The sequence below is a fragment of the Alosa pseudoharengus genome, unplaced genomic scaffold (genome assembly GCF_046254945.1).
Source record: "Alosa pseudoharengus isolate Yale_2024_CS ecotype anadromous, Long Island Sound unplaced genomic scaffold, YU_APseudo_1.1 YU_APseudo_1.1_scf_10, whole genome shotgun sequence".
NCBI lineage: Eukaryota > Metazoa > Chordata > Actinopteri > Clupeiformes > Clupeidae > Alosa > Alosa pseudoharengus.
The window spans coordinates 14,693,744-14,706,869 of record NW_027468565.1 but is presented as its reverse complement, the minus strand read 5'-3'; the positions used below and the strand labels follow the sequence as shown (position 1 = coordinate 14,706,869).

The window sequence follows — 13,126 nt, the reverse complement described above, 5'->3', positions numbered from 1 at the left end:
ACTGTTCTGGCTTCCATAAAGAACGCATTTGATTTAATGTTTTGTGTTAACACCGGTGTAGGCTACTTAAGAAGGTCCAATTGCTAGCACGATTGTCGAAGTTACCTCCAAACTTCATCAATCCTACAACCCTAGAAACCAATTGAGGATGGGGTGTGCCTTGACGGTGCAGGACAAGGTGGCACAGGAGAGGAGTAAAATGATTGACAAAAATTTACGGGACGCCGGAGACAAGGCATCGAGAGAGGTTAAATTGCTTCTCCTGGGTAAGAATCGAGTAGGCTACGATGTTTGATTTTTTATGGTTGTGTGGTAGGCCTAAGTGGCTGTGGCTGGTCAACAGTTATCTTATATTACAGTATCTTATATTACAACAAATCGACATGCGTTCAAGTAGCCAATATCTCATTGCATCAGAAAGTGCTAATAATACGTGGGCCTGCTGTGTTTTGGAAAACTATTGGTAAAGCAGGTTACTAAACTTCTGCATTTGTTCATTTTTTTTTTACTCACAAACGTCAAAAGTGCAGTGTAACAACAAAAAGGGAAAATGAATATGCTGACTAAAGTTCGATTTCGTTTGATTATTTTTAATGTAGTATGTTTGGGTTTTGAAAATCATCCTATTTAAATAGCCTAATTCATATGATGCAAAAAGAGTGAAAAGTATTTTTTTGTTTTACAGGAGGTAGAAGGTTTTGTCTGTAAGGTGGTTCAATGTAATTGTCCTAAGTCCTAATTGATCAATAAAAGGAAAGAATGCATTAATATTATTTTTAACAATTAATTTAATAATGATCAGTTTTCATCTTGATAACTGTGAAATAAGAGCAAACCTGAACGTGTGTTTCTGTAGCATCTCTAGTTTGTGGGAACTTAGAACATGGCCTCTGCAATGAAAGAGGCATATAGCCTTTTTTCCTTCCATTTTCTTTCTTTGATCACACAATTGACTGTTAATCCTGAAATAGATGTCAAAGCTATATTTCTGATCTGGGTTATACTGTTATAACTTACACATATAACTTGGATATACTTGTAATAGCTGTCTTGTTATTTAATATCCACACCTGGTTTGCACATGTAAAATACTTGCACAGTCAAAAAGTTATATTCAGTGAAATAGAGGCATTGCAATTATTCTTTTGGTTTTTGTTTTAGCTGACATCTTTGTGTGCTGTATGGGTTTCAGTAGCTGGTTCTGGTGCAGAAATGTTGTGTGTGTTGCTGTAACAGCAGCCTGTGGGAGGTGGAGCTGGAGCTCTGGCCTCAGCAGAAACCCATTCCCCCTCGGGCCTATTAAGATCCATGTTTGACCTCTGTTGTGTGGGAGCTTTGTGTCATGTAATGTGTGTTACCCTGCAGAGTTGCTTAGGCAAGGCAGTCCTGGTGTGTATATGCGTATGTTTTTGTCCTGTGAGATTCTAAATGGCAGCCTCGTGGATTCCTCTAAGGAATGAGATGCCTCAGTGGAGATGGGTAATTGAAATGGTGCATGCTCAGATGAAATGGTGCATTCTGCTGCCATGGAGACTGCTCCAAAACATCTCCAACAATAAAGTCAGGACTGTTGGGTTTAAAGCCAGAAAAGTTGAATTACTGATGCAGCACAATGTTTGTCGGTTGATAGACGCAAGAGCCAGGCCTTTTCCATTATGCACACCAGAACAAAACAGAACACCTGAATTGCACACATCACACATTTACACAAGGTAAATCAAACAGGGCTGCCAAAAGGAGAAAAGAGTGTAATAAACCAACCAACCAACCAACCACACACGCACACACACACGCACGCACACAGACACACACACACACACACACACACACACAGTGTTCCAGCAGGATAGGTTCAGTGAGTTCAATATCTAATAAGTTCCGTTATGCTGTTGTCTTCCAGCCCTCAACAAGCACAAACAAATACTTCCTCTTCCTCCCTCTCCCCTTCACTCTGTCTATCAGTCACACATAAAAGGACAACACCTGTCAGGAGGGGAGGAGAAGCTACAGTAGGAGAATCAGGCAGGCAGATACATTCATACATACATCTGTGAGGATACAAAAAAATATATTAGCAGAGTAAGCAGCCATGCAGCATTTATACACTCAAGGACACTGAAAAACACTGTCATAAAAGGTATACATTATACATACAAGGATGAATCAAGCAATAAAACTCTGAACATCGAGAATGAAAATTTAGGACCAACGTTTGGCTCAAGATATCAGCAGTACAGTCAAATTCAGTCATCTCATGTCCTAGAACCACTTTGACATATCAGAATTATTTGAATAATTGTGATTAGCAGGTTCTGAAGATGTTACCAATCTATATTTTATGCAAAAAAGTCAAAACAATGAAAAATGCGGATAAAACTAGGTGGGTCAATCAATTAGATCTGGGTGGAGTTGATGAATGTGCAAGAAATAATATATCTTGATTTTAAATAATTTCTGAGATTTAAGCCAAAAGGTGCAATCATTTGTTACAGTGTGCCCCTGTGGCAGACAGGAGTTTACGTTTGCCAGGGATCAGTGCCACAGTGCCTTGAGTTTTTGGCTCCCCAGACGTTGTTGTTGTTGTATCTGTCAGAATTTCTGTAATTTCTTAGAATTATTTGGATATCTGTTATTTTAGCATCTTTGTTCCTCTTTTTGTTTGTTTCCCAGGTTCGGGTGAATCAGGAAAAAGTACCATTGTAAAACAGATGAAGTAAGTTCAACATTTATCAACTTGATAATTCAAAGATGGCATACCTGGGATTACTTGCAGAGCCATTGGCTAGTAGCCTAATTAAAACACCCCCTGTTCTATTTGCAAAAGCAGTTTGTGTTTGTTACTTTATTATTACATTGCTGTCAAGCATGTGGTTCTCTTACTATGACTGCCGCACTAGAGAAGTGGCGGTCATATAGGTTTAGTCAGAGTTTTTTTTCCTTTCGGATTCATCTATTTATTTATTTATTCAGTAATTTTGTGTCAATTTTGTCTTGCACGCACATACACAGAGGCACGCACACACACACACACACACACACGCCCCCCCACACACACACACACACACACACACACCCCATTACCCACACATACACACTCACAACCGAACACACACACAGAAGCACACATATACACAAAAGCACACACACTCACACAAAAGTTGCAAGAGTAGGAGATGGAGACAAATTGACTAGCATGATTTATTTTTGCGGAGAGAATGAGCAGGACTGCGCGGCGATCATATATTTAGGAGCAGCCGTGGCCTACTGGTTAGCGCTTCGGACTTGTAACAGGAGGGTTGCCGGTTCGAACCCCGACCAGTAGGCATGGCTGAAGTGCCCTTGAGCAAGGCCCCTAACCCTTCACTGCTCCCCGAGCGCCGCTGTTGTTGCGGGCAGCTCACTGCGCCGGGATTAGTGTGTGCTTCACCTCACTGTGTGTTCACTGTGTGCTGAGTGTGTTTCACTAATTCAGGGATTGGGATAAATGCAGAGACCAAATTTCCCTCACGGGATCAAAAGAGTATTTATACTTATACTTATTGTGTGCGGTACATCTAGTTTCACTGTGTTTGTGTCATGTGTCTCGGATAGAATCATTCATGAGTCGGGCTACTCAGAGGAGGAGTGCAAACAGTACAAAGCAGTTGTCTACAGCAACACCACCCAGTCCATCATAGCCGTAGTCAGAGCCATGGAGCGGCTGAAGATAGACTTTGCTGACCCAGCCAGAGAGGTGAGTAGGCCTTCTGCACAGAAAGAGAGGGTGATGTATGTTAAGGATTAGTGTTTTTTTTTTATTAGTTATGCATGCACAATTGTATTAAAAATGTATTGTGTTCAAATTAATGGGGAATTCACATATCTAAAATGTGCTATTTGTCCAACTTGGTATCATGAAGAGATGTGACTGTGGCGCCATTGTGTCCAGGATGATGCTCAGCAGCTGTGTGTGTTGGCGGGCTCCGCAGAGGAAGGCTACATGACTGGAGAGCTGGCTGGGATCATCCGCCGCCTGTGGAACGATGGAGGGGTGCAGTCCTGCTTCCTCCGCTCAAGGGAGTACCAGCTCAATGACTCAGCCAGCTAGTGAGTTTTAGGCGCTGTGCTGATGGGCTCAGGCCCATGTCATCGCTGTCTCTCTGTCTGCATGTGACTTCTCTTCTTTGACTAATTCATGTCAGTGAGCTGTACTAGAACAAGATAAAAATCAAACTCAAATAACATTTCAACTCTTACAGTAATATCTGAAAGGAACAGAACAGTGTGTGTGTGTACTTCACGTTCTCCAGTTTTTCAACCCCCCTCTCATCACCCACTATTATGTCTCCTCTCTCCCCTAATTCCTCCCTGCCCACCCTCTCTAGCTACCTGAATGACTTGGACAGGATAGCCAGTGGCAGCTACGTCCCCACACAGCAGGATGTTCTGCGGAGCAGGGTGAAGACTACTGGCATCGTGGAGACTCACTTTACTTTCAAGGATCTGCACTTCAAGTGAGCTCATGAGCACAGGGGCTTATTTTCCTGTCCAGCATGCACCTGGTGCCTAATGGGAACAAGGGAATGACAAGAGACCCACACGGCTAAAAAGCTGTCATCATCAGAAGTACATTTAGATCAGGGTCCCCATCCTACAGAATGTCCTACAGGGTCCCCATCCTACAGTATGTCGTACAGAGTCCCCACTCTGATCTAAATGTACTTAGATAGATAGATAGATAGATAGATAGATAGATAGATAGATAGATACTTTATTGATCCCCAAGGGGAAATTCAAGATGACTTATGATGATGACAACTTTTGCAAGACAGTTGGCCTCTGGTTCGATTCATAAATACAAAAAAGCAGCTTAGAAAAAACATAAAACTCTTTGGTTACACCTTACTTGACAGTATCGACATAAGAGTGACATGTAATTACACATAATACACACACTTGAATTTCCCCTTTCTTGATTTTCCCCTTGAGGATCAATAAAGTATCTATCTATCTATCTATCTATCTATCTATCTAATAGTACAGTCAGGTGACATATTTTGTTGATATAAGGGGCAAACCAGTGTTCCTAGTTTGTGGAGATGCACTGATGAGCAGTGATGAAAAAGGTTAATCTTGAGCTTGAACACAGCTTAAAACATTCTAAACTCAATGAGTTGCAAAGTCAGTGTGCTTGTATAAACACTCTTCAACAGAGTTTGGGTACATAACAAACAGCTTTCACAAGACTGCATTCTGACAGAGACAATGTTATTGTTATGCAAGCCATCTTTTGACATCAGAAGCCTTGCAAGAGAAGCAGTTCCAGACATTTCATTAGAGCAGTCAGTCTGATACAGTATGTGTTCAAAAAATGTGAATGACACTTTGATGATGTTATTGAACATTAGAATAGCCCTTTATAGGAAAAATGTTTCCAACCCCTAATAGAGGAAGTTAGAGGAGTATTACTCTTCAGTCTCGAGCCTGCACATTTGAATAGTTGCAGTAGATGCAGTCACAGATCATTTTGAAGTCTATGGACTTTTTTGCCCACATACTACATCTGGTAGTGAAATGCAACTGGTCACCTTTAATGTGTTGCTTGTATTGTATGAATGGACAGGGGCTGCACATGTGTCTGTAGTATAACACCTCCCTTGTCCACTCTTGTAGAATGTTTGATGTGGGGGGCCAGAGGTCTGAGAGGAAGAAGTGGATACACTGCTTTGAGGGGGTGACTGCCATCATCTTCTGTGTGTCTCTGAGTGATTATGACCTGGTGTTGGCTGAAGATGAGGAAATGGTAAACATTCCATGAGCTTGTCACTATGTTAATATGTTAGTATTAGTAAATGAAGACACTTTGCATTTACAGTGTTTTTTTTACAGTTTTTCTCAGTCGCTTTGGTGCTTTTTTCAGATCAGAATGAAAATTCTCATAACTATTAGTTCAACCTCCACAACATTTAGACATTTGTGCACATCAGAGTAGCAAATTCTCCTTCCTCTGAACAAATTGCAAATGCTTTTGGACATTTATCAGTTGCTTTCATACAATTCTCTGCTGTTTTTTAACATTATCATTTACTTATGTCATGTCAGTCAAAATGAACTATACTTATGGATACTGAATAGTCGTTCCCTATAAAACTAATAGTCTTCATTTGATTGCTTGAGTCATTACATACAAAATTGTTGAACTAGTTATCAAATTCTGTCACAATGCTGTAGAATTGCAAAGAGCATACAGTAAAAATGTACGTATTCAGTGTCTTGTACTCACTTACTCCCCTAACTACAGCAATGTGTAACTTTACTGTAGTTTTCAAATGGCTGTACAAGTACTGTATAGTGCTGTCTTGAGCATGTTCAGGTAGCGTCACCGAGTTCTGACCCTTTTTTTGCATTGAAAAACACTGAGAGAACTGTCATAATGAAAACATGACAAAGCCATTTGACTATCTTGTTCATAAACGATGGTGTCAAGACTTCTCATTTTGATGACACTGACAGTTTCATTGACATGAATACGTGCTTTTGAGGAATGGACTATCCATTTTGATCAAGTGATGCACTTTTGCAGGTCATCCACTAGGTTTTGCAGTTTGCACTAATTGTTTTGAGAAATGCATTAACTGCTGTGCAAATATTAATAGTGATGTGAGAATAGCACCAAAGCGACTGAGAAAAACTGTAACAAGATATAATAGCTTTTATAGATAGATATAATAAGATAAGATAGCTATTTGTAATGCAGCAGCAACTTATAACTATGCTGACTTGATCTTCCTCATTTTGACCTTGTTAGAACCGGATGCACGAGAGCATGAAGCTGTTCGAAAGCATTTGCAACAACAAGTGGTTCACTGAGACCTCCATAATCCAGTTTCTCAATAAGAAGGACCTGTTTGAAGTAAAGATCAAAAGGAGTCCTCTCACTATCTGTTACCCAGAGTACACAGGTAAGCTAAATCATTTACTCGTATCTAACCCAAGAACATGGCTTTGCTCTATAGCCATAGTTCAGTAGTAGATTGGTTGTAGAGCATTGCAGCAATGGAGATCAGAGAAGACTCATTTCCCAGTGATCAGAGTTTTAGAGCTCTACTATAAATTAAATATATTCATGATGGGGAAAAAAAGTTTGACATTGTTTTGTGAAAATTATAAATTGACAGTAAAGGAAAATGCAAAAACATGTCTGTTGTATGACCCTCATAACCCACAGGTTTTAAGAATATGCTAATTTTGAGTTGCATATAATGTACAGTACTACTGCAACCAACCCTGCAACTCCTGTATATAGGCCTAGTATTGAATTATCAACTTTTCTCAAATGGATAATTCCAGTCCTTGATCATGATTGGCTAAATCACATTTGTTGGCATTGTAAAACCCAGCACATCCCACGTTGACCACATTTCATTCTACGCTTAGTGTTGTGCCTACTGTAACAATTAAAGCCCCTTAGCTGTTCTGAAGTCACTGGAACCTACGGCCTCTTGGAGCCACACTCATGCAGTTGCCACACTTTGACACCACCTGTCATCCAGTCAGGTTATTATCAGATAACAAGAAAACCCAAATACCCTTGAAATATCTAGGCTATGATGTAATTTTATATTAATGCAAAAGTGCTTTCTTCCAAAGAATGTCATTCAGATGTTTGACATATGTCACACTGACATAAAATTGACAGTTTTAACATCAACTTAGAACATGTGTATTTGATGGGTATTCAATCCAAACTGCCATTACTGTATTATTATTATTATGTGACACATTGTGTGTCTCTCTGAATTTGAGTAAACAATAGTCTGTGTCATGTCAACATACTGTACTAGCTAGCATTGCTAAACATGCCACCATCTTGTGCTTTTCAGGAGGGAACACATATGAGGAGGCTGCTGCTTTTATCCAGTCTCAGTTTGAGGACTTAAACAAAAGGAAAGACACTAAAGAGATTTACAGTCACTTTACTTGTGCAACAGATACCAAAAATGTGCAGTTTGTCTTTGATGCTGTCACTGATGTTATCATCAAGAACAACTTGAAAGATTGTGGTCTCTTCTAGATTTAGGGCCCTATCATGACATTCTAAAGTGCATCGTCACTCGTCAAAAATCTATTCAAATTTAGTAGGATGTCCAGTTCACATTGGGAGGGGTTTCGTTCTCAAAAGTGGAGCGCATGGCGTAACAAGGTGTTCCTAGGTCTTTTACAGTTTTTCTCAGTCGCTTTGGTGCTTTTTGCAGATCAGAATGAAAATTATCATAACTATTAGTTCAACCTCCACAACATTTAGTCATTTGTGCACATCATAGTAGCAAATTCTCCTTCCTCTGAACAAATTGCAAATGCTTTTGGACATGTATCAGTTGCTTTCATACAATTCTCTGCTGTTTTTTAACATTATCATTTGCTTATGTCATGTCAGTCAAAATGAACTATACTTATGGATACTGAATAGTCGTTCCCTATAAAACTAATAGTCTTCATTTCATTGCTTGAGTCATTACATACAAAATTGTTGAACTAGTTATCAAATTCTGTCACAATGCTGTAGAATTGCAAAGAGCATACCGTAAAAATGTACATATTCAGTGTCTTCAGTGTACTCACTTACTCCCCTAACTACAGCAATCTGTAACTTTACTGTAGTTTTCAAATGGCTGTACAAGTACTGTATAGTGCTGTCTTGAGCATGTTCAGGTAGTGTCACCGAGTTCTGCCCTTTTTTGCATTGGAAAACACTGAGAGAACTGTCATAATGAAAACATGACAAAGCCATTTGACTATCTTGTTCATAAACGATGGTGTCAAGACTTCTCATTTTGATGACACTGACAGTTTCATTGACATGAATACGTGCTTTTGAGGAATGGACTATCCATTTTGAGCAAGTGACGTGCTTTTGCAGGTCATCCACTAGGTTTTGCAGTTTGCACTAATTGTTTTGAGAAATGCACTAACTGCTGTGCAAATGTTAATAGTGATGTGAGAATAGCACCAAAGCGACTGAGAAAAACTGTAATCAGTCATATGGGTGTGTTTGGGGCGTAACATCATTTTAAACCAATGAGAATGACATCTGTCATTCCCTTTAACGGCGCAACGCGCGATATGTCAAATAAATGCATCGGTATTTTGGCATTCAACGGCGCATTTGAAGGAGGCTGCTTGCGAGACCGTATGGAATAGTCATTCTTAAACCATGCTTTACTAAAACCTAGCAAACCACGCATTTGCACTAGTCTATTATTTGAACTCATTGGCAAAGTGAAACTTCACCAAGGAGTCAGTCAACGACAAGACAGTTATATGCAGTTACTTTCACTATTGACTGACAATGGGTTACCATCGAAAACATAGGCTGGAAAAAACAACACTTACCCTAATGTTGCTCAAATGACTGAATAAAACAACATTTATCCTGCAGAGGAGTTGCTTATATCTCGTGACAGTGCGTCTTCAGCTGTGCTCCATACGTGTCTCTCGCCTCTCCCCTAATCACTTTTAACCGTCATTACCAATTTGCAAATGATGGTGAATAACTACTCATCATGAGATGTACAGTATTTTGTAATATCTTTATTCTAATTATGTTTCCCATTGTAATCGTGCAATTTAATGCTTTGCATGCACGTGCGCTGGTGTGCGTTCATGAATGATAGAAGGATGGTGCGTGCACCTGCCAATATGACTGTTGACATGCGCTCTTAAAATAGCATATGAACAACTCGCCATTGACTTCTGACCAGGTTTAGGTGGTGTATGATAGCGATTTTTAGACAATGCGCGAGTCCCCTCCCTAGGTTGTTAATTGCCACACCCCTGGGCGCAATGCTTAAAAAATAAACGTGCAAAATACCGAATTCAACTTTCCGCGGGTGAATAACGAGTATTACGCCATGCGCTGGTGACCCAAAATACAGCCCTTAGTCATCTTGTGGTGAGTGCTCTTAAGAGGAACCAAATCATGATGAACATTCTACTTTCTACTACATCCGTAACACTAGGGTTAATATTAGATTTTGGGTTAGGGTTTGGGCCCCTATAGTTAAGGTCTTTTATATTGTGCATTGTTGTGTTGTCTTTTCATGTACAGGACATTAAATGGAGAGACTGGTCATTAGATTATTTCTACTGACCCAAAGAGTTAACTTTGTTTGACTCCAAGCAAAACTAGAATTCACATTTGCCTTAGGAACTGCACATAAGAAAATTAATCTCAATTTTTTGTCCGATATGTCCATCCGATGGTGGTGAAATCATGTGTGTTGACAATTGCCTCACCATCCTTGTGTGTAACCATCACATACTGGTATGTTTTTTGATGGAAGAGATGCTAACATTAGCATAGTATACATCACAATGTCTTGTGATATATTTTATAAATAGATAATTACATCATGTTTCTTACACTAGTTGATGTAAGCTTTCTTCTCACTTTGGCAAAGACCCATAGCTACAGTTAGTGGCAAATTTATAGTACTGTGCTGTCGCCTCCATCTACCACCTAAAACATCTAAAAACATCTACCACCGTTGTATAACCAAACACACTAGTCTATAAAGAAACTCATGCAGTTGAAAATTATTGGGCTGTGCCATTTGTATTTTTTTTTGTCCACACTTTGATTCCGATCTGTGGAATCCACAGGGAAGGGGAGGTGACCAAGCCTCCAAGGATGAAGTACCTCAGCAGTTGGTCCTGAAAATGGTAGTTGGTGACTGCCGTGTCTGTGAATATCAACATGTACCACCTAGGTACTCATGGCCTGTAAACACACTCATGAGTTGTGTGAACCATGAAAACCCTCTGCTGGCCTACCATAGATGTTACTTACTGGCTGACTATGGGAAGGCTGCAAAGCTCAGTGCAGCTGCAGTTCCACACAGGGTCACCAGGGTGTGCTAACGAACCAGACGCTCAGCTGAGACAGAGAAGCAATCTAAACTCTCCCATAGCTGCAGTCTAGTGCAGTTATATCGCCTCACTGTGCAGGTCATGCAGGTCTAGCTGATTGACCAACAACAGTGTCAGAAAGAAGACTAAACTGCAATTTCTTCTACTACCGGTACTTTTCATTTGCCTCAGAGATCCAGATTTGATATTAAGCTTCAACCATGTTTTCAGGAGATAAAGCCCACAGTCTTATAGATTTGTGTGACAACACAGCAATATTACAGGTGAAAGTGCATATTTTTAGAAAAGAGGACAATAGTTGTAAAGAAGTGGGCTGTTATCAATTCCCCTTGGCACTCCAAGTGATAGTCATTAAAACACCATTGTTGATGCAATGTTATTGGTTTGATAAGATAAATTAAAAAGTAAAAGTGGGGTTTAATAATACAATATAACCAAATCGATAATAGGCTAATACTCTATCACCTCTGTCTTTGTTTAATAGTTGTCTATCTTTGTACACTGAAAAACACACGTATAGCTGAATATTTTGCTTTACAATGATCTGTGCACAGGATTGAACTTAGGTTTGATATTGTGCTCCAAGGGACAGCTCACATATTCAAATCTAAATCCCATCAGTACAATCTAAGGATGTCACTGCCCTCTTCTGGTTAAATCTCTCCCACAGCAATTTCCCTGACTTAGTTTGCCGAAACAGCAAAATCATCACTGGGTGAAAAGGCTCTGAATCAGGGAATATTCATAGTGATATATTTCCTGATATGTGTAATATCAGGAAATATATTGGTTGATATGCTCCTGATATTTTAGTGCCAATTGCCATATCAGGAGCATATCAAAAGTCCTAAATGGGACTGCGACGACATGCAAGATATCCAGACTTCATATTCTCACCTGATATGATCCATGTTTCAAGTATTAGCTACTTATATGACCCCGGACACCTCTTGTTCTTGTTCCCATATATCCCCTGATATGTCAAACATGGGACTACGCATATACTGCCCATATACTGCCAGGCACAGCTAATTTCGCAGGCATTTATGTGTATGCCTTTATTTGCTTTTCCATAGGCTTTATGCCTTTATTTTTAAAATTAACCCTGTGATTTATGTAATTTTTTTAAACGTGAGATAGTCCTACATAACCAACACTGAGCTTATTGTGCAACTTTAACTTAAATAATATTTCATATTAATTTTACATACACTTAATTACATTATTTACTTTGAATTACACCTGCTAAATCCCAATGACTTATTTTACTTTACCATGAAAATTCATATACGACAGGCAATAAAATTTGTTACATGGCCTTTATTGTATTTATCAATCAATATTCAAATCAACATGGCTTTCTCGCCTGCAGTAGGGGGCTTACGCAGTGACACTCGCCCCCTCTCAATGACCTGCCTCAAGTGAGAACAGAGACTTCTGCTTGACTACAGTGGTTTAAACAGTCCATGGTCTGGGTGTGAAATGTCCTTTAAAACATTTTGGGCCCTTGTCCGTACTCTTCTGGTATACAGTAGATGGTAGGGAGAGGTGCTCTGATGGTCCTTTTGGCAGTAAAAGTGAGGTGTCTGTAAAAAGAGAAAGAAAGTATATGTTACAATTGACCCTGTCCATGAATATAATTAACTCAGCTTGTGTGACAAATAAAAGCAAACCCACAATAGCAGCCTAAACGTCAGGTGCAATAGTTAGAAGTAATGGAGATATGTATTACAGTTGTGCTCATAAGTTTACATAACCTTAGCATACACATACATTTAAAAATCATCTGATCTTAATGCCTTAATTTTAAAAAATGAGGAAAAATCCAACCTTTGTAGGTAGACAAAAGTTGATTATATAAAATAGGTCTTTCATTCAGTAGCCTAATTAATTAGATGATTTGGTAAACAAATTATACGCATGGAAGGGCAGAATGTAAGGGCAGGGCAATGGCAAATATGGAAGGGCAGAATTGTCTGTATGCACATACATGCAAAAGAAATGCATAATGAGTTTCCCCTCTGTTATTATAATTGTGTGGAAGATCCCCCCAGTTCACACATAATGATCACAAAGCACAGCCTAAAACCCATGTGCATGCAATGCCTACCTCTTTAGCTCTACCATTTTATGAACTTTTGTTATTTTTTTACCATGCTTTTATCTTTTATTACTTGTGTGCTTTTGACTTAAGTTGTTTTTTGGTTTTTAATGTAGT

The 13,126-nt window shown here is 39.3% G+C and overlaps 1 protein-coding gene across 1 annotated transcript; it reads left to right on the top strand.

Moving 5' to 3' along the window:
* The first annotated feature begins 148 nt into the window (after positions 1–148).
* On the top strand, positions 149–8,053 carry gnaia (guanine nucleotide binding protein (G protein), alpha inhibiting activity polypeptide a). Its single transcript, XM_076300540.1, has 8 exons — positions 149–266; positions 2,671–2,713; positions 3,592–3,733; positions 3,929–4,086; positions 4,365–4,493; positions 5,653–5,782; positions 6,788–6,941; positions 7,863–8,053. The coding sequence occupies exons 1-8, from the start codon at positions 149–151 to the stop codon at positions 8,051–8,053; spliced, it is 1,065 nt and encodes a 354-aa protein (XP_076156655.1).
* The last annotated feature ends 5,073 nt before the right edge of the window (positions 8,054–13,126 follow it).

Bases quoted from the DNA above. Each gene is read 5' to 3' on its own strand.
- gnaia (XM_076300540.1), top strand. From the start codon at position 149: ATGGGGTGTGCCTTGACGGTGCAGGACAAGGTGGCACAGGAGAGGAGT. The intron at 267-2,670 runs GTAAGAATCGAG...TTTGTTTCCCAG, and splicing joins GGTTAAATTGCTTCTCCTGG to GTTCGGGTGAATCAGGAAAA. The intron at 4,087-4,364 runs GTGAGTTTTAGG...CACCCTCTCTAG, and splicing joins CTCAATGACTCAGCCAGCTA to CTACCTGAATGACTTGGACA.